This window comes from Chrysemys picta, chromosome 4 (assembly GCF_011386835.1).
Source record: "Chrysemys picta bellii isolate R12L10 chromosome 4, ASM1138683v2, whole genome shotgun sequence".
In the NCBI taxonomy this organism is placed as follows: domain Eukaryota; kingdom Metazoa; phylum Chordata; order Testudines; family Emydidae; genus Chrysemys; species Chrysemys picta.
In genome coordinates, this window is record NC_088794.1 from 96,769,372 (window position 1) to 96,789,257 (window position 19,886).

Below are 19,886 nucleotides of genomic sequence, written 5' to 3' on the forward strand. Positions count from 1 at the left end.
TTTACATTGCTTTGTTTTTGAGTGCAGTTATGTAACAAACAAAATCTACATTTGTAAACTGCACTTTCACAACAAAGAGATTGCACTTCAGTACTTGTATGAGGTGAATTGAAAAATATTATTTCTTTTATTTATCATTTTACTGTGCAAATATTTGTAATAAAAATAATAAACACTGATTTCAATTACAACACAGAATACAATATATATGAAAATGTAGAAAAACATCCAAAATTTCAATTGGTATTCTATTGTTTAATAGTGCAATTAAAACTGTGATTAATTTTTTTATTGCGATTAATTTTTTTTAGTTAATCGCGTGAGTTAACTGCGATTAATCAGCAGCCCTAATGTTTATGCCTCTTTCCATAGTGCTTTAACATCCGTGGATGACTGCAAGGTATTACCATTGTTGTAGCAACCCTCCCAGCTGGATGTCATCCCCTAATCTTATAAATTAACTCTCTGCTCCATTAGCCAAGTCATTAATGAAAAATAACGAGTAGTACCTGACCTAGGACTGACCCTTGTGGGGCCCCGCTAGATACACCCTCCCAGTTCCATAAGGATGGTCTTTCAACCACTTGTGCACCCCACTTTATAGTAGTTTTAGCTGGACCACGTTTCCCTGCTTTGCTTATGAACCCGTCATGAAGGACTGTGTCAAAGCCCTTATCATAAGCCTTCCTTGCCCTGCATCCTTCGGGCTAGCTGTAGCGTAACACCAGACGGCCGGCCAAGCCGGAGCCTCCCTTCACCAGCCCCGCTGTGCATTGTGCGCTTTATGAGGGGCTGGGGATTTGCCCTACCTCCCTTACTCTGGTTTACATGGAAGGCTGCACATTAGCGTCTGTCCCTGCTGCTCGGGCAGCGCTGGGGGCGTGGAGCGCTCTTTCCGTATTGGCTGTACGTCACTGGGGGCGGGGCTCCTATCAGCTGTTTGGGGGATGCCAGGAAGCAAGTGTATTTTGGAAACAATGCGGCGCGGCGGCGCCTGAGGCTGCAGCTTGGGGACTCCTCGCTCTGCCGGGGCTCGGCGCCCGCGTCGCCCCACCTCCGTCCGCCCGGCGGCGCCCTGCCCTGCCTCCTCTGCCGCAGGTAAGTGCCCGCCGGGTCGGGGGCTCCTGCCGGCCGCCTCCCCGCTGCGGGCGTGGAGCTGAGCGCGCCCCAGCTCTGCCGCGGGAGGCGCTCCCGGGCGGGCCAGTCAGGAGGCCCCTTTGCACCCCGTGCTCCCCGGCTTCTGCCCTCCCCGGGGGGCAGAGACCCCGCACGCGCATGGCAGCGGCTCCGGAGCTGCTGCTGCTGCTGCAGGGGGGCTCAGTCCCGGCGGGCACTGACCTAGCAGCCCGCCCCTGCTCCAGGCGGGGTTAGCTGGAAGGGGGCCGTGGATCAGGAGCCTTAGGGCGGTGGGGAGAGAGCGAGCCTGTGGCAGCTTCTATCTCTGGTGTCTCTTGGCTGGGCTCGGAGCCGAAATCGAGCCATCCAGGTTGCAGCCGCTTGTGCCATAGGGCCAGGAGTCAGGTAAGGACTGAGAAGTGTCGGGACCTGCACTTAGACCCATGGAGTTTGCAGTTACCCGCCTAGAGCGGGGCCGGGTTCCTCCCGTTCTCCCCGGTCTTGGTCCTGGAGTGGAGACCCCGACCCTCATCACCTCAGCATGGAGAAATCCGCTCTGCTGGTACCGTTTAGTTCTAGTTCATTATGCTAAGTGACCCTCTCCCCCCTCCAGGAAATGGCTTCCCTTGTTGATATCAGGGAGATGTTTATATTGTCTCCAATTGAGCCTGGGTGACATCTGTTTCGCTCTGTTCTGTGAGCTCATGAACCCCAAACTAGTGAGGGGGGAATCTTCTCGCCTGTTACTCTCGGACTATAAACTGGTAACTGGCAGAGTCATTAGATTGCCGGGAACTAAAGGGAAAAGATATTTATCATAAAATCATATATCTCTACAGCAATTCATCCCCTGCCTGAAAGGGCTCCCCACATCTTACCGTTGTTTTATATCCTTTCATTGTACTGTCTCTACAGCTGAATTCTAGTCCGGTAAAATAAGCCCCTCCTTCCACCAGAAAAATATTTGCAGTGTCCTCCGTTAGCCATACTCACCATGGTATCTGATTTACTTAAAATAAATAAAACTCCTCTTCTGTTGAGTTTCCTCAACTTGATGTGATCACTTCCTTATTCATGCAAGTAGCTGTTGAAAAATACTTGTGCCTCTTTGGCAGTGAGCTAATTCAGTGTATTGCTCACAAAGCAATTATTCGGGCATTTGCCAAAGGCAGAGACTTTAAAAATTGGTGATTGGCATAAATGTTAATGATGATAAAGAACCAAGTTAGTGCTAGCATTATGCCAAAGCATATTGCTTTTTGAAAACAGTTACCTGAAGTGCCTGTATAAGATAGTGCCTTGTACGTACAATGCTGAGTACACTTGTGATGCTAGAAATTATAGTAGTTTCCAATAGCCCAGATAATGTGTTTCCACTACTGAATCTATTCTGGGGTTTAAAGTTTCTGTTTTAAATCCTGTTGGCCTCAAACATTGTATTTAAGTCCTCTGCACAGGTATAACTTTGCAGTACGTAAGCCCACAAAGGGAAGGAAATGAAGGAAAGGAATATGGTAGTCCTAAACTTAGACCAGCCAACTTTGTTTTGGGAAGCAGGCAGAGGCATGTGTATGTTCAACCCTCCCTCTGTTTTTCCTGTCTGCTCATCTTGAGAGTAGCCTCTGATACTGTAATGTATAAGAATTCCACTGTCAGTGTGCTCAGGCTTTCTCAGATAGCAGGTTTTCTTGTTTCCTCAAGAGAATGTGGTAGGCAGATTGAAGGTATGATACTCCCTGCATTTGTGCTCCCACAGTCATAAACAACGCTAGCAAACTCTGATTTGTTTGATGCATCTTCCTTTGAGAAACTCTATTTTCCTTCTTGTTTTTGAAGGAGCTAGCAAACTTTATTTTGGAGTCATGAAGAAATTAAGTGGCTCTTAGGGTAGGTGATGCTCTGGACTTGTCAAATGTCTTGTTCTTCCCCTCAGAAAAAAGCATGAGCTCACCTTGGCCCACCAGGATAGGATGTGGACTAAGATTTCTGACTGTTCTGAAGCCCCTTTTGTTAAATGTTTGGTCTACCTGGTAAACTTCCTGGCTTTGGGGTTTGTCATATTTAGCTTTTGGTACCAAATGTAGCTCTAGCTATACATTTTAATGCTATTTGCAGTTGTAACCTCTTTTTGAGAGTGGAAAACCATATTCCTTGCCATCTCTGTATCTTCTTTAGGACAATGGTGTCCTGAGTTCATATTTACATGGGAGGAGGTACATGTGGAGAACTGTGAGGGAAGTACTGGATAGATCATGCTAACAGTTGTCTTTTTATTTCCTTCAAGCCTAGGATTCCTATTACTAGTCTGCCAGCCTGTTAACTTTTGGTCAAAACCAGAGCAAAGGAGAGTGAAGAGTTGAATTTCACTTCCTTGTTGAAAACTGGGTGAAAATCCTGGGCATGGATCTCTTAGGAGACTGTCTTCAAATGGGGTCAGATGCACAGATAACAGGAAGGGATTGCTGGATTCATTGGCCAGGCTGCTTCCCCCTATCCTGTGTTAGCAGGAGCTCTAAAAGAGTGGTTTTCATTTTCCCACCCTCTTTTGCCTGGTGTGAGGACATAATGGGGCTAAAGGAATATACACCTTTACCCCGATATAACACTAATTCAAATATAACGCGGTAAAGCAGCGCTCCGGGGGGTTGGAGGCTGCACACTCCGGTGGATCAAAACAAGTTTGATATAACATAGTTTCACCTATAACACAGTAAGATTTTTTTGGCTCCCGAGGACAGTGTTACATCGGGGTAGAAGTGTACTTTGATGTGTAAAAGCCCTGCTTGAGATACGGACATGAGCAAACGCTAACTTCTGTAATTCTAGGGTGAACTAAAGGAAGGGTGTTTCGGGTAGATTCTGTAGTAGTGAGGGGTACATGGGGGTGGTGGGGCTGCATGAGTTTTGGGCATTTGGTTGGTTTGCAGGGCAGGGAATGAAGTAACCGGGGGTTATGGCGTGTTTGGCAGAAAGCAGTGTTGACAAGTCTTATGGTTTGATGGCAAGTCTCTTCAGAGTCTTTGGGTTACACCAAATAGTAAATCAGAAGGCAAATATATGTGTGTGGGGGGGTGGCTATGCAGGTTAGATTTGCTTTTTAAAACAATGTCCCTCTGTCTCGCCATGACTATTCTTTTATTGGGGGGGGGGGGGAGAGGGGTGGTCTTTAAGACTTCGAACCATAGGTGGAGCCTTTTTAGCTTGCAGAGCTGTCCGTTCAAGGGCTGCAGAACTTGACCACAAGATCTTAATCATCAACTTATTTCTGATCTTTTCCGGCCATGTAGACTGGTTTTAGGAGGAAAGAGCTTGGGGAAGTAGGGAGAACTGTGTCTTCCTGAATGGAATTGGATGGGGAGTTATTCTGGACTGCACTCTAGTTGTATCTTAGCCATTTTCTCAAGTGTTCATTTGTTGCAGGAGCAATGGATCCCCCCAGCTACCTGGAAGAGGACTATTCTAGCCTGGATGGGCTGGACGATGACGTGTTTCACTCTGACTTTGGACTCACAGGTCAGCCTGGTGAGATGACCCCTCCTGGCATTTTCACACAGAACCAATCCTACAGCTGTCTCCTGGGGAGGTTTCAACTGTTCCCACTCACACACTGCTGTGGTCCAGGTATCAGGCATGCTGAGCAGCAGGACAAGGCAACCCAAACACTCAGTCCATCCTCTTCCACTCAGGATGTCATGTTGCCATGTGGAGTCACTGAAGAGCCCCAGAGACTCTTCTATGGTAAGAGCACTCCAGCATCACTAGCTTTGCAGAAGGGAAAATTGCCCCTCTAGTGCTTTCGCTCTTCTCCCCCCCACCCCCTGCCCCGGACAAGAGAGGTTTACTTATTCTGCTGCACCTCGAAGAAAGACGGGTCTCTCTGCTTCTCACCCTTGCCTACTCACTGCAGGAGCTGTCCCTTTGCTCACTGCTTCTGCCATCCTTTAAACACCAGCTCCTTTCCCCCCCCAACTCCATTATAGGGCAGCTGAAGTTATTGCTGGACACTTACAGCAGCACTTGACTGAGACTCTCCCACAGGCTTCAGAGGGTGATCGAGTGCTTCCCTCACCCCAGTGCACATGCTGCTGATTTGCCTGCAAAGAGTTAAACCTTCACTTTCTCCAGGCCGCCCAGGTGAATCTTCTCATGTGGATGGGATGGCATGAGTATTGTCAGTGCAGAGTCGGTAAACACAGAGGTTCAAATGTTGTGGATCTTTTGTTGGGCTCTTTGCTGATAAAAAAGTTGTCAGATAAATAACGTGAACAACCAGTTTTTCAGTGGTAAAGTGGTAATTGGCCTGAATTTCTATTAAAGCTGAATTGGAGACATGAATCATTCCCCACTTACTTTTTTTTTTAACCTGAAAAGTAACTCTTCCCCCCCCTCCCCCCAACTTTGAGTCAAATTCTGCCTTTGGATTCTCACATGTGGCACCTGTTATAATGAAGAGCTGTGCATGTGTACCCCAAGGTGAAACTTGGTCCTAAATGCTGAGCAGTTATGAGTGAAGCCTGATTTGGAAGCCGCAGCAAGGGTTATGCCAGGAGATTATTGACAGAGACATAGGAAGGACATAGGTACTGCATAAGTGTAAGACTGTCATTCCAGATAAAATCCCAACGTTGACTGAACTATAAACAAGCCTGATCCATGTGTGAGAGCTTTCCCTATCTCAATGTGGTTTCTTTCTTTCAGGTCACTCGGTTATGGGAGGAACATAATACACTCTGCTGGATCAATGTAAATCTACTTAAAACTCTGAGTGAATGTTTTACTGAATACTTAGCGTGATTAGTCATTGTTTAGGCTGCAGAAACTGGACTTTAGCCTGAGTCAGAAGTTTGCAATTACACAGGTTTTCCTTCAGATGTGAGAAGGGGAACAAGGCTTTATGCTGGGAGACTGAGCCATTGAGTCTTCTCATCTCTAATGTCTTGCAGGGAATGCTGGATACCGTTTACATGTCCCCCCAGTTGGCTTTGCATTGAATCCACACCTCCAAGAGGAGCCTCGGGAAGGTCAACGGGAAGCACGTACTGAGGTTCAGATTGCACGGAAGTTACAGTGCATTGCAGACCAGTTCCACAGGCTCCACATACAGAGGGTAGGCGCTCTTTCTGGGGGGGGAGAAGGGGATTTGGTTATCCAGGTATGGCATCCAGCAGCCTCCGGCTCAGCTGATCCTTCATCTCACATCTTCGTGCAGTCACCGTCTATGCTGAATACACACTTGCACCACTCTGTTGTGGCTAGGTTCTGCATCGTGAGCCAATCCTAATCGGTGTCTGTCATATTTTAGCTAACTTCCACGCAGCAAAAGGCAACTGTGTGGCACCATTCCACCCTGCCTTCTAATCTCTGAGGAGAAGAGAACTAGAAGTCCCTGATCACCCAGGGTTTAGAATTGGCATATCCAAAGTGCAGCCCAGCGCTGCCCTCCTCTTTGATGTGGAGGTAGCTAGCAGAGTGCACAGGCTCTAACATGCAGTACCTCATCATGATTTGAGCAGACTTCAACTCAGATCAAGGAGTGCTACATGCTGGGACCTGTAGCTGCTGATGCCCTCCTGTGGGCTTCAGAGGGCGAATACTTCCCTCACCCCAGTAGAGCCATTTAAAGATGGGAGCTGCTTTTGTCTTACTCAAGTTAGGTGAGGAACTTAGTTCCTGGAGAGTTGCTGGGATGGCCCTCGGTTGGGCAAAGTTTGAGTGCACTTAACTTATGGAGATGAAGGGTCCCAAAGTTTTCTTGTCATGACCCAATAGCAGAATTTTTAAGGGAATGTTCTAGAAAGATCAACTGAAGAAATGTGAAAGTTGGCTATCTGGGCTGTGGGATGTCATTCTGACATTAGAAATACCATATCACGAATTATTTTTGTGACTTGTTTGTTTATTCTCTTCCCCGCCCCCCTTTCTAAATGGCACTCTCTTGCTAGCTGTCCCTGTCTCACTGTAGCTAGCTTCTTACAGCAAAGGGAAGATTAACAATCTTTGCTGTCAGGAGTCCTGAAGGGAAGCAGTGGAACTGGTTGTAACTTGACCCTTTCCATCTGGGGAGTGTAGCTATCCAATGTCTTTGTCAGGGAAATGCGTCCAAGAATGCCCCCCTCAAAACAAATAAAAAAAAACCACCAATAGAAAATCTTGGCCTGTTCCCTCTCCCCCAGGCAAGAAGTGTGTGCTGCTATGGCACTGAGAGAGCCATGCGACTGACTGCAGTGCAGGACGGGCCTGGGGACTGACTGAGCCAGGAGAATAGAATTGAATCGCGTGTCAGCCAAGCATGTGGGAGAGTTAGTAAACAAAAGCATCCGCCTGCACTACCAGCTCCTGCAGCCAGCCAAGGAGGAGCTCCTGTGTCTTTGTTTGAACTGGAAGGACAGTCAGTTGAAAAGGAGGGGGAGCTGTTCAACCATTTAAAAAACAAAACCAAAAACAGGTGTGAAAAATCTCAGCCAGTGGTTCTGCAGGACTTGACACTGGGATAGGTATTGGCATTTAGAAATGCTCAGGGATTCTTTTTCTTGGGAGGGGGGTAGTACTGAGCCCTTGTGTTAATGTGGAACGGTGCCTTGGACCACATAGAGTTTTAGTGTCCTATCTGTGCCAATGCATTCTTTTCCCTACTGACCCTGCGTGGAGGACTTCCTTTGTCTGTTGGCACAATCCACAAAAACAGTCCTGTGCTCTTCTGTGCCTGCTGTTTAAAGGGCAGTCAGTGCCTAGAGACACATGAATTGGCTTATGATGGGCTGTGGTTTGTCCTTTGGGGCAGCGGAAGGGGCAATCTCTGAGAATAGGAAACCTGAGCTGCCATTTGTCTGTAAAGCTTCTATTTTGCTGTGAAACTAACCCCAAAACTGGGTGCCCCGTTTCAACAACTCAGAGTCTTGGTCACAGACCATGATTCCAGGGTTATAACAGGAAACATTTAGAATATCAGTCATAGTCACCACCACACCTCCTGAACACCTGGAACAAAAAATAGGACTAGCGGCCAATGGGACGTTCCTCCAACAGATATGAGTGTCTGGTGGATCCCGAGCTGGCAAAATAGGTGCCAGTTGCTGCACTAGTATGTAGGAAAAACGTCCAGTACTGGAGTTACTTGTCCTGTTAGCTGTTTGGCATATTTAGGCTTTTTATGCCTTAATTTGTTGCAGTGATATATTTAAATAAAATAATTGCCTCTTCATCTCCAGTACAGAGTTAGAACAATGATGTAATCTTATGGAGCACTTCATAGTTTTACTCTTCAAAGTGCTTATGAAATGTGGGCTACTATAGAAAATATTTCCACATGCAGGTTCTGCTACTTAGAATTGCTATGGTCAGTCCACAGTTCTGCAGGGCCCTTTTCAAATTATGCACAAGGGACCTTTAGTTCTCTCCTCACTCTTGCGTGCCCATAGTGCCCTCCATCTGTTTAAGGCTCAATACCTTCTGGCAATCTCCCCTCTTGCCCCCCAAGGCCCCCATCATGTATCAAGAAGCCAGGAGGTGGAGCTAAAACACAACTTTCTGTGTGCGGGAGAGACGTTGGAGAACTCTCCTCTAGTTTACTGGAGGTAGATTGGACATGAATGAGAAATTTGGGGTGTTGCTGTGATTGGTAGGTTGGGTGCACGCATATATGCTGTGCAGCGCGTGTGTGAGCACCTGAGTCACTTAAACCTGAGTTTTACTTGCTGCGGTAACTCAATGGAACACTTCAGCAATTTCCCACTGAAAAGGCACTTACTGAACAGGCTGCAATTTTGTGGGAGCCAGTTTTATTCCATTCTTCCCTCATCCCTTAAATCCAACATTGGCTACTGTGCACAACTGTAAGATCATGTCACAGAAGGTAAAATTGTCTCTTTAAGAATAAAGACCTAGTAGCCCAGGACAGTTCTGGGCTTTAATCCAAGTGGAGCCACTGACTTGCTACATGTCCTCAGAAAAGTTTCTTGACCTCTTTGTGCTCCAATCAAGTCAGCTGGAAGATTGGGTTAAAAAAAGCAGAACCTCAATGAGAACCAGATGCTGAATCAGAGCTGAGCTATCGTGGGTAAATAAGTACATTACAACCAACAACAAAGCCCCCTTCAAACACATCGGAAATCCCGCAGTTGATTTAGGTGTGCTGACCATGTTCAGAAAACAATGGGACCTAGCAATAGAAATTTATTGCTACCCTATGTGGAAATTCCCCATGTACTTTAGCAAATTGTCTTGATGTAATTGTGAGGAAGAAAAGGGTGACTGGCCTGAGCATTGGCCCTGTGTATGAAATGTTTAGGACTAGATCCACACTGGTTGTGGGCAGGTCTCTGGAAATGAGCCCATTCCAGTAAAATTAAAAACAGCAAAATAAATTCTTCCTCCTGAAAACTTTCCACTTGAAAGTGAAACTTGTCATGTTTCGCATATGTTTTTTCTTATACAAATTCATCAGCTGAAGCCTCCCTTGAAACATTTTGGATCATCCATCCATTAGGGAATCTGTGGTCTAAGACCCTCCAGTTTAGGCTGTCGGCACAGTACATTGTCCAAGATTTATCCATCCCTTTCTGCATCACAGTTGATCCCGTGTCTAGTGATTTTTTTTTTAACTAAACATTTTAAATCAAAAATCCTAATATGTCAAAACTGAAACTGTTCTGGATCATTTTCAACAAATTTCCCATTTTGGGAATTTTTTTCAAAAGTTACCAAATTCTCAAAACATTCTATTTTAACACTTTCAAAATGAAAAGGTCCATTTTTGGTTCAAAACTACTTTTTTTAGAAATATAATATATAGTATAAAAAAGCTTGAAATGAATTTTTTTAATGTTATCAAAATCCTTCAAAATATTTTGATCTGTTTTTTTTTCGGGGGGGGAGGGGGGTTGTTTTGTTTTGCAAACATTGGAGACTTTGACTTTGTCTTGATTTGGGATGGGGGAAATTTTAGACATCTCAAAATTCTCTTAGGATGGGAAAACTGTTTCCTGCTCTGTTCTAATTACCAATGAAGCAGTGAGTGGAGGGTAAGAAAAGGCCTAGCTGTGGGAAAATTGAGAGTTCTACATAAGTAACTGCCGCAAAGGTTTAGCTTGGGATAAAAAGAGCCTAAGGGGGTGTCCCGGGGAACTCTGGAATAGCAATGGGATTGCAGCCTAAATATATGGTGCTTCCCCCACAGTAAAAGATTCAATGAAATAATAGTGCAGGACACCTCAAATGATGTGGGATGAATTTCAGAAAGTGGAGGAAGTAACCAGGGAACAGCCATTTTCGAGTTGATTCTGACCAGCTGAGAGGAATTGGTTACAAATCTGAAGCAGGAAGGCAGTTTGAGTAATGTGATCATGAAATGATAGAATTTATGATTCTAAAAAAAGGCAGGCGTCCGAGCTGCAGAATTAGGACAATAGACTTGAAAAAAGCAGACTTTAACGAACTCAAAGAACTTTTAAGTAAAGTCCCATGGAAAGAAAATCTAAGGGATAAAGGAGTTCTGGAGAGCTGGCAGTTTCTCAAGGAGACAATATTAAATGCACAGCTGCCAACTATTCTGATGCAAAGGAAAGATAGGAAGAAGAGAAAGAGGCCAACATGGCTCCATCAGGAGATCTTTAATTTTTCCAAAAAGTGAAAACATGGAAGAATTGCTAAGGAGGAGTACAAAAGAATAGCACAAGCATGTAGGGACAAAATCAGAAAGGTTAAGACACAAAATGAGTTACACTTAGCAAGGGACATAAGGCCTAGTCTACACTGGCGGGAGGAGAGGGGGCAAGATAAGTCGGTCTAAGTTATGCAACTTCAGCTATGAAAATAGCCTAGCTGAAGTCGACGTACTTAGAGCTACTTACTGTGGTGTCTTCACTGTGGTAGGACGACTGCTGCCACTCTCCTGTCGACTAGGGTTACCATATTTAAAAAATAAAAAGAGGACACTCCACGGGCCCTGGCCCCGCCCCAACTCCGCCCATTCCCCGCCCCTTCCCCAAAGTCCCCACCCTAACTCCCCCTCCTCCCTCCCAGCCACGTGAAAAGGGCTTCACGGTTTGCCGGGCAGCCTCCAGACCCTGCACTCCTGGCTGGGCGCTTCCCCAGCGCAGCTGGAGCCCGGGAGGGGAAGCGCCCAGCTGGGGGCACAGGGTCTGGAGGCTGCCCGGCAAACCGTGAAGCCAGTAGCGCTCGGGCTTCAGGCGGCCCCCATGCCTTCGGACCCTGCACCCCCAGCCGGGCACTTCCCCTCCCGGTCTCTGGCTGCTGTGCTCCTCCCTTGACTCTTTGGCTCTGTTTAAGAGCTGAGCTGCCCGAGCGCTACCGGCTTCGGGCAGCCCCTATGCCTCTGGACCCTGCGCCCCTGGAACCCGGGAGGGGAAGTGCCCGGCCGGTGGCTCAGGGTCCAGAGGCATGGGGGCAGCCAGAAGCCAGTAGCGCTCGGGCAGCTCGGCTCTTAAACAGAGCCGAAGAGTCAGGGGAGGAGCACAGCAGCCGCGGGAGGGGAAGTGCCCGGCCAGTGGTATTTTTCCCGGACATGTTCGGCTTTTTGGCAATTCCCCCTGGACGGGGGTTTGATTACCAAAAAGCCGGACATGTCTGGGAAAAAACGGACGTATGGTAACCCTACTGTCAACTCACCCTATGCTTCTCGCTCCGGTGGAGTACAGGAGTTGACAGAGTGCGTGGCGGTCGATTTACCACGTCTTCACTAGACACGATAAATTGACACCCCCCCCCCCCGCTGGATCGATCACTCCAGAGGTAAGTGTAGACATGCCCTTAAGAACCTCTTTCTTATTGCCTTTAAATACGTTAGGAGAAAGGAAAAAGATGAAGGAAAGTGTAGGTCCTCTACTTGGTGAGGAAGGAAAGTTGTTAATTGATGACATCAGGAAGGCTGAGATGTTTAATATCTATTTTGCCTCAGTCTTTACTAAAAAGGTTAATGGTGACCAGATACTCAATACAATATTAACAACAAGGGGGAAGGAATGCAAGCCAAAATAGGGATAACAGGTTAAATAAGCTAAAGTATTGAAGTTGGCAGACCCTGATAAAATTCACCATAGGTTACTTAAGGAAATAGCTGAAACAATCTCAGAACACTAGTTGTTATCTTTGGGAATTCATGGAGGATGGGTGAAGTCCCAGAGGACTGGAGAGGGATAAACATAGTACCTATCTTTTAAATAGGAGACCAAAGAGGACCTGGGGATTTATAGAGCAGTCAGCTTAATTTGATGCCTGGAAAGATACTGGGACAAATGATTAAATAATCAACTTCTAAGCACCTGGAGGATAATAAGTTTATAAGGAATAGCCAACAGGGATTTGGCAAAACCAAATTATCCTAAACCAGTCTAATTTCTTTCTTTGACAGAGTTACTGACCTAATGGATGGAGGGAGCAGTAGACATGATAAATCTTGATTTTTAGTAAGGCTTTTGACAGTCATACATGACATTCTCATAAGCAAACTAGGGAAATGCAGCCTAGATTAAATTACTATAAGGTGGGTGTATAACAGGTTGATAGACCATACTCTGAGTAGTTATCAGTAGTTTGCTGTCAGACTGAAATGGCATATCTAGTAGAGTTCTGCAAGGGTCAGTCCTGAGTCTGGGACTAGAAAATATTTTCATTAATGACTTGGATAATGGAGCAGAGAGTGTGCTTATAAAATGTGCAGATGACACAAAGCTGGTTGCATACACTTTGGAGGATAGGATTAGAATTAAAAAACGACCTTGACAAACGAGGGAATTGGTCTTAAATCAACTGGCTAGGTGGTAGTACTGCTGAAAAGGATCTGGGGGTTATAGTGGATAAACTGAATGAGTCAACTATGTGATGCAGTTGTGAAAAAGGCTAATTATTCTGGGGTGTATTAGCAGTGTCATATGTAAGACACAGATGATAAATCTGCTCTACTCAACACTGGTGAGGCCTCTGCTGGAGAACTATGTCCAATTCTGGGTGCCACACTTTAGGAAAGATGTGGAAAAATTGGAAAGAGTCCAGAGGAGAGCAAAAAAAAAAAAAAAAATCAGAAAAGGTTTAAAGAGCCTGACCCATGAGGAAAGGCTAAAAAAAACTCTGGCATATTTAGTCTTGAGAAAAGAAGACTGAGCAGGAACTTAATAACATATATGGAGACTTAAGGACTATTACAAAGAGGATGTGATCAATTGTTTTCCATGTCTGCTGAAGGTAGGACAAGGAGATATGAGTTTAATCTGCTGCAAGGGAGATTTAGATTACATATTAGGAAAATCTGTCTAACTATAAGGGTAGTTAAGATCTGGAACAGGCTTCCAAGGGAGGTTGTAGAATCCCCTTCACTGGAGCTTTTTAAGAACAGGTTGGACAAACACCTCTCAGGGATGGTCTAGAACAGGGGTAGGCAACCTATGGCACAGGTGCCGAAGGCGGCACGCGAGCTGATTTTCAGCGGCACTCACACTGCCCAGGTCCTGGTCACTGGTCCTTGGGTGCTCTGCATTTTAATTTAATTTTAAATGAAGCTTCTTAAACATTTTAAAAACCTTATTTACTTTACATACAACAATAGTTTAGTTCTATATTATAGACTTATAGAAAGAGACCTTCTAAAAATGTTAAAATGTATTACTGGCACGCGAAACCTTAAATTAGAGTTAATTTATGAAGACACCACTTCTGAAAGATTGCCGACCCCTGGTCTAGAAGATTTACTTGGGCCTGCCTCAGTGCAGGAGGCGATGACCTCTCAAGGTCCCTTCCAGCCCTACATTTCTATGATTCTGTAACCAGTGCAGGACACCTCAAATGATGTGGGATGAATTGTACTCGCTTTGCCTACAGCCTTGTTTTGTGGTAAATAACTTACAACACGTTTTGTGCTACCACAGGACTCCAAGGCACTTTATAAACTGCAGTGCATCCCTTTAAGAGTCCCTTTGAGGACAATGGTCACTAGTAACTCAGCACTTTTCAGCTATTACCACACTGTGGCATTTGAGATACTGTAGTTATTTCTTACTCTAAAAGTAGTAAATCCCATTTTACACATGGGGAAACTAAGAAACAGAGGTTGTGACTTGCCCAAGGTGGCAGAATGACAGAGGAGCAGACCACTGAATAGGACCCAAGAGCTCTGCGTCCAGTCCCTTGCTCTGACTGCTAGATCCCACTGAGATCTCTCTAGGGATTGGGGGGGATGCTTGGGTTGATTATTAATTGGGGGTGGGGGGGGATTTGTGCGAGCACATTTGTGTGTCCGTGAAACTCTCTGGTGGAGAGACAAGAAAGTGGGTAACTCAAACTGTAAATTCCTCCTTGCTACTGAAGAATATCCTATTAACTCTTTATGATCTTTTAGTAACTACTCTTGTCACTGGCAAAGGGAACTTGGTTTATTTACAGACAAACATTTTCTTTACTCTGCTGTGTGCTGTCCCTTTAAAGCAGCAGGGCTGCTTTTATTCACCCTGATTAGGCTGTGTGATGTAATGCAACCCTGTGATGAAAGGGAGCTGCACCTCTGGCTGCACAATGAAAAGGCTCTGGAGCCAACAGCCTCCCCTCACAGGAGGGCTTGCATCTTCCAGGTTTAGAGAGTATGCATGAGAGATGGGTCAGTTCAGCAGTGTTTGCTCTGCGGCCAGCTCTGTTTATATCACTCTCTATATTTAGCCTCTGAGTCATCAGAACTGCTGACAAGAAGCTGAACTACCCACAGGCTCCAGTGCTGCACCTGATTGCTTGCCTTTGTGTTTCCAGTGGAGGGGGGGGGGGTGTTGCTCTGTTCAAAGTTCCATTTCAGTCTCCTTGGGTATTTTCTTGCAGCAGATCTGAAAGGTTTACTTTTACCTCCTCTTCTACTTAATGTCAATATCTAGAAATGGGGAGACTAGTCCTGCCCCCTCTACCCAGTGCCTTCATCAGATAAAGAAACTCCTTTGTAACTTCACCCTTTGTGAGGAAGGGATCTGTATAAAACAAAGGCCAGGAGGACCCTGATGCATATGCAGTAGAATGGATTATGAACAAGGTAAACCTAGAAAACGGGGCTCTAGTAGCTAATCTTCAAGGTATGGGTTAAGCCAAACTTCTCCTGACAACCAGCACCATGTCTCCAAATGGGAGGTTTCGTTTTTCACCCCCAAATCAATTAAAGATTTTATTCCAATCTTTTAGTAAGTTTAGTACTAGTCAAATTAGAAAATCTGCCTCCACTTTGACTGAAATTCTCAGGTGGGAGTGCTCTGCTGATGTGGAGAGCAAAGGCAGATTGGGCAGGCAGCACCCCACATGCTAGATTGGGACACTTCATCAGAGAAGAGAAGTTTTCCCACATCTCCTAGGGTTCAATTTGGGGAGGATGAGGTGGGAGTGTCAGTCCTTAGCTGGCACTCCTGGTCAGGGAAGGAGCTTAGGGAGGGGTTGGCGTTTTGGACCCCTGCAACTGATTTAGAGTAAATTGTAAAGGAATCCTGTCCCAGTCCATATAAATGGTGGCTGTGACTTAGGGTCTCGAGGGCTATGAGCATAAAGCAGCAGCAGATGGAAAGATCCCACGAGTCTTGAGGAGCCTTTATTCTCCCTCCACCCCGAATAGAAAACACAACTAAATAACCTTGCCAGGTTGCACAGGATAGGAAGCACTGTGGCCTGGGAAAGTACTGGCCAGCAGTTGCCCTTTCCAGGTTGAAAGTCAATTGGTTGTTGCCATGGTGTTTGTCAGCTTCCACTTCCTGTAGGCTCAGCTCAAAGAGGAAGGCACAAGTAAATGGTGGTGGTTGTTCTGAGTTAGAAAAACTTCGAGAAATGATTCACCTGCCAAACCTTCCCCCAAGCCGGAGAATGTGTCTTTTTAATAAAGGTAGTTCCTTGCCACTCCTGGCATCCCCTTTGTGGTGAGCATCGGTGTTATTCCTTCCACTGCTCCTGCAGCTGTGGGTCTCTTCAACTCGTTTCAATGTGTCTCCTCCATCTCTGCATTCTGAACCCCCAAATGTTTAGTGGCTTTCTCTAGAGGTTGACTAACTGGCTTCTAATTTGTGCATCCTAAGAACCAGATACCCTGTTTCCCCGAAAATAAGACAGTGTCTTATATTAATTTTTGCTCCCAAAGATGCGCTAGGTCTTATTTTCAGGGGATGTCTTATTTTTCAATGAAGAAGAATACGGTACACATCGGTGGATGCCTTATTATCGGGGAGGTCTTATTATCGGGGGGATGCCTTATATTACAACGAGAGGCAAAACTGTAAGTAGGCCTTATTTTCGGAGGATGTCTTATTTTCGGGGAAACAGGGTAGTGCTTGTGACTACTTCTCCCTCTTCCACAAATTTAATTTCTGCATGATGCTGCCATGATGTCCATTATAGGAAGGATCTATCTTGCCTTCCTTTCAGAAATGTTGTATTAATTTAGATGGAGTAAGTGGCCCAAATGTGTTAACATGACCCAGTCACTGTCCAACGTTAAACAGTGTTGAACAAGGTCCAGGCTTGGTACACAGAGACCACAGCCTGCTTAGTACCATGGCAAACACACCATTAAAAATCTTTTTAAATCTTTTATTAAAGATAAAGAAAAGAAGGTAAAGCAGTTGAAGCATCTGAAATTAAATACGGCTTTATTTTAACAACCTCCCTCCCCCCCCCCCCCCCACCGTTAACTGCAGAGAGTTTTTAGAAGGAAAAATCCTGACCGTCTTAGATCAGTGGTTCTCAACCTTTTTTTATTTGCCAACCCCTTTGGAAATTTTGAATGGAGGTGTGGACCCCTTTGGAAACCTATTGTCTGTATGTATAGTTGAATTCTGTTGTCACTTTTCATTCTGTCTTTTGCGGGCTACTTAGACATAGTCTGCAGACCCCCCAGCAGTTGGGGTACCACAGGTTGAGAACCACTGTTTTAAATGGTATCTAAGATGGTAATAACTGCTCTGGGGTGGGGGGGGAAGAGAAGTAGCGAGTTGAAATAGCAACTACAACAGCTCCAGCCTGCTGCTAAAGTCCAATCCCAGTGTATCCCAGGTGGTGGCTGCGATTCAGCTGGAGCTGGTAGAGGTGGTGATGTCATCTGGGTTCCTCTCTGGCTTGGCCTGGTCAGGATATTTCTCAGGATCAGGGTGACGAAGGCCTGGGTTTGGTGGGAGTGGCAGCCATGATGATGCTCACTCCTGTAGCCTTTATCTGTTCTTCCTTATTTCTTCCACAAAGTGTCTTTCTTTAAGGAACAAAAAAAGAATGATGGGTGAAATAGCCCATCCCCTCATTATTTTGTCCACCAGTTAGGCCTCATATCTGACATGCCAGTTTTGGCTTATTAATTTCTGGATGCACATTTTCTTGTTTCCCAAGGGTGATTTTAACACAATCCTTGAGTTAGATTAGTAGCCCTTTTGGTTTAGATTGTCTTCCTGTCTCTTTTTCTTACCTTTTCCCATCAACATTTATTATTATAGATTATTGTGACATCTTATGAACTGTCACATACTTGTTACAGTTGAGCTCATAATTAGTGTAAATTTGCAGGCAGTAAAAATTACAAGTAAATTTGCAATTATCACAACACAATCCTATTCTGAGTGTGGCAGCAAGAGAATGGAGCTCCTTCTAAATCAGTCCATTTTCTCTCTCTCCCACTATTTTTACTTTTTTGCAGGTGTATTATTCCCTAATCATTAGGAACCCATGAGGTTGTAGTGTGACTTCCTTTGTCCCCTCCCCTCACTTCCTTTTCCAGCTGGGACATCATCCATGATGTCTGTTGCCTTGGGGAACGTGACTTCCCAGTCTTACTAAACTCAAATCTGTTTTGTAGTAGCACAAATGTGCCTCTAGCCACCTGGAATTAAATGTAGCTTTCAACAGTGAGTCAACAACTGCTCCTTGGTTGCAAGTGTTTTTTGTTTCTTTGCAAGAAGTAGCAACTTTTTGCCAAGATTTGTATTAGTAGTTAAAAAGAGACTGTTTAATACCCCTAGACACACATCCACTGATGTTCCTGTTTAACGGTGTTGCCACTTACAGCTAAATCTTGGTCCCACTGACTTCAACAAAAGTTTGGCCACTGACTGTGTTGGGAACAGAATTTGGTCCTTGAAGAACCACATGGGGTAAGAATTGTGAAGCAAAGCAGAGTGCGACTGACACCCATGCTGTGAACAAAGGTACATTGTCTTATACAAAAGGTACCACCAATAGTACCGTGAATATATACACACTCTATATAGAAGTGTGTGTGTGTGTGACAGTTTGTTTTGTATGGAGGGAATCCACAGCTGCTCCTCTAGCATGAAAAAAACAAAACTTTTCTTCCAGCAATCAGCTGCTACCTGTGATTCTGAGAGCTGCATCCAAAGTGACCCATTTTATCTTTAACTGTGTATCACAGCTCCTGAAATCATCTTGAGCCACAGACTTGTATCCAAAGGCAGAGTATGAATAAAAGTGGTTTGACACAAGAACTGGGATGCTGATTGGTTGGTGACAGATTTATTTATATATATATTTATATATGAGAGCGAGAGACACCTATCACTTATTGTACACACTGTGCAACACCCAGTAGGAATATCGATTATCGAAAACATCTGTTGCCAATTCTTGTCCCCATTCCATTTTTGGCACACTTCCTCCCTCCCATCATGGCTCTTATGTTCTTTATTAACTTGTTTATGTAGAGGCATCCTGGCTGATACGAGCATGGTTCTGGGAATGGAATTTAGGTTTGTTAGCTGACTGTTGCGGTATAGCACATTTTTCTTGTAAAATTACCTTTCTTGTGACTTACTGAAACATCCATGGTAACAGCTTGGACAGAGAGTCTCGTAAGGATATCCTCCTTAAAAGGCTGCAGCTACAACAGGAAGCTGTTTCATGTGCCTCAAACTTTGTGTGTCACTTGTTGACTTACTCTAGTTTATTACTCCAGTCTGCTTTAGTCACAGGCTAGTTCCCTTCTAGAGTCATTAGCAATTTATATTTCCCTAATATTTTCTCCCAGAGTAAGGTTATGAAATGAATTACTTTTGGCAGGGATATTGTGGGCTAGAATCAGCCTTGGGAAGAATATAAATCTGCACCACGAGGTAGTGATAGGTAAATCTCAAGGCTGTGTGACTTTGATACTTGACCGAGCCTCTTGTGTCTGAGAAATCCAACTGGAAATCTCATGAACTGGCTCTCCTGATCTTTCTGGCAGGCAAACAGTGCCTTGGAAAAAATCCTCTCTTGTGATATTTGAGTATTTTGCTCCCAGTCCTGGCAGAGGCATGTTACTTGAACTTACTTACTGAAACTTCCAAGAAGGTCCTACTCAGGTTTGGGTAAGTTCTTTTTCTGAACTGGCTTTTCCATCCTTACTGCTGAGATCATCTGCCATCTTCCCTCCATGTCTCTTGTCTCACATTAAAATGGTACCATTGATTTTTATCTGACATACGTCCTGTCACTGAAGAAGTGCTGCTCTTGAATCTGACAAAATAAGAAAATATAAAGAGGCAGTGAGGTCTAGAGCATGGGGACTCTAAAGACCTGGGTTCTATTCCTAGCTTTGCTGCTGGCATGCTGGGTGACCTTGGGCAAGTCACTTCACCTCTCTGTACCTTAATTTCCCCATGTGTGAATTGGGAATAATGATACCAACCTTCGTAACACGTTGAGATCTGCTGATGAAAAGCTTGGTGGTATTATTTATTTTATTTTATTTTACTAGAGGGAGAAGCAGTGGTACTAAAGGTGACCAGCAAAATAAGGGAAGAGGGGGAGTGTAGGAACTAAGTCTG

At 45.0% G+C, this 19,886-nt stretch overlaps 1 protein-coding gene across 5 annotated transcripts in view; it reads left to right on the plus strand.

Annotated features, from left to right (window-relative positions):
* Positions 1-915: 915 nt before the first annotated feature.
* The window catches only part of BMF (Bcl2 modifying factor), a 29,921-nt gene continuing 10,950 nt past the window's right edge, over positions 916-19,886 (plus strand). The window contains exons 1-3 of one of the 5 annotated variants that reach the window (XM_065593181.1): positions 916-1,098; positions 4,537-4,629; positions 6,060-6,223. In XM_065593181.1, coding sequence (XP_065449253.1) covers positions 4,542-4,629; positions 6,060-6,223 — 252 coding nt within the window. In that variant the 5' untranslated portion in view covers positions 916-1,098; positions 4,537-4,541. Of the gene's footprint in view, positions 1,099-1,160; positions 1,522-1,563; positions 1,679-4,536; positions 4,855-6,059; positions 6,224-19,886 lie in introns of those variants that run through there. The other 4 variants (XM_065593178.1, XM_065593183.1, XM_065593179.1 and 1 more) reach the window with 4 other exon arrangements.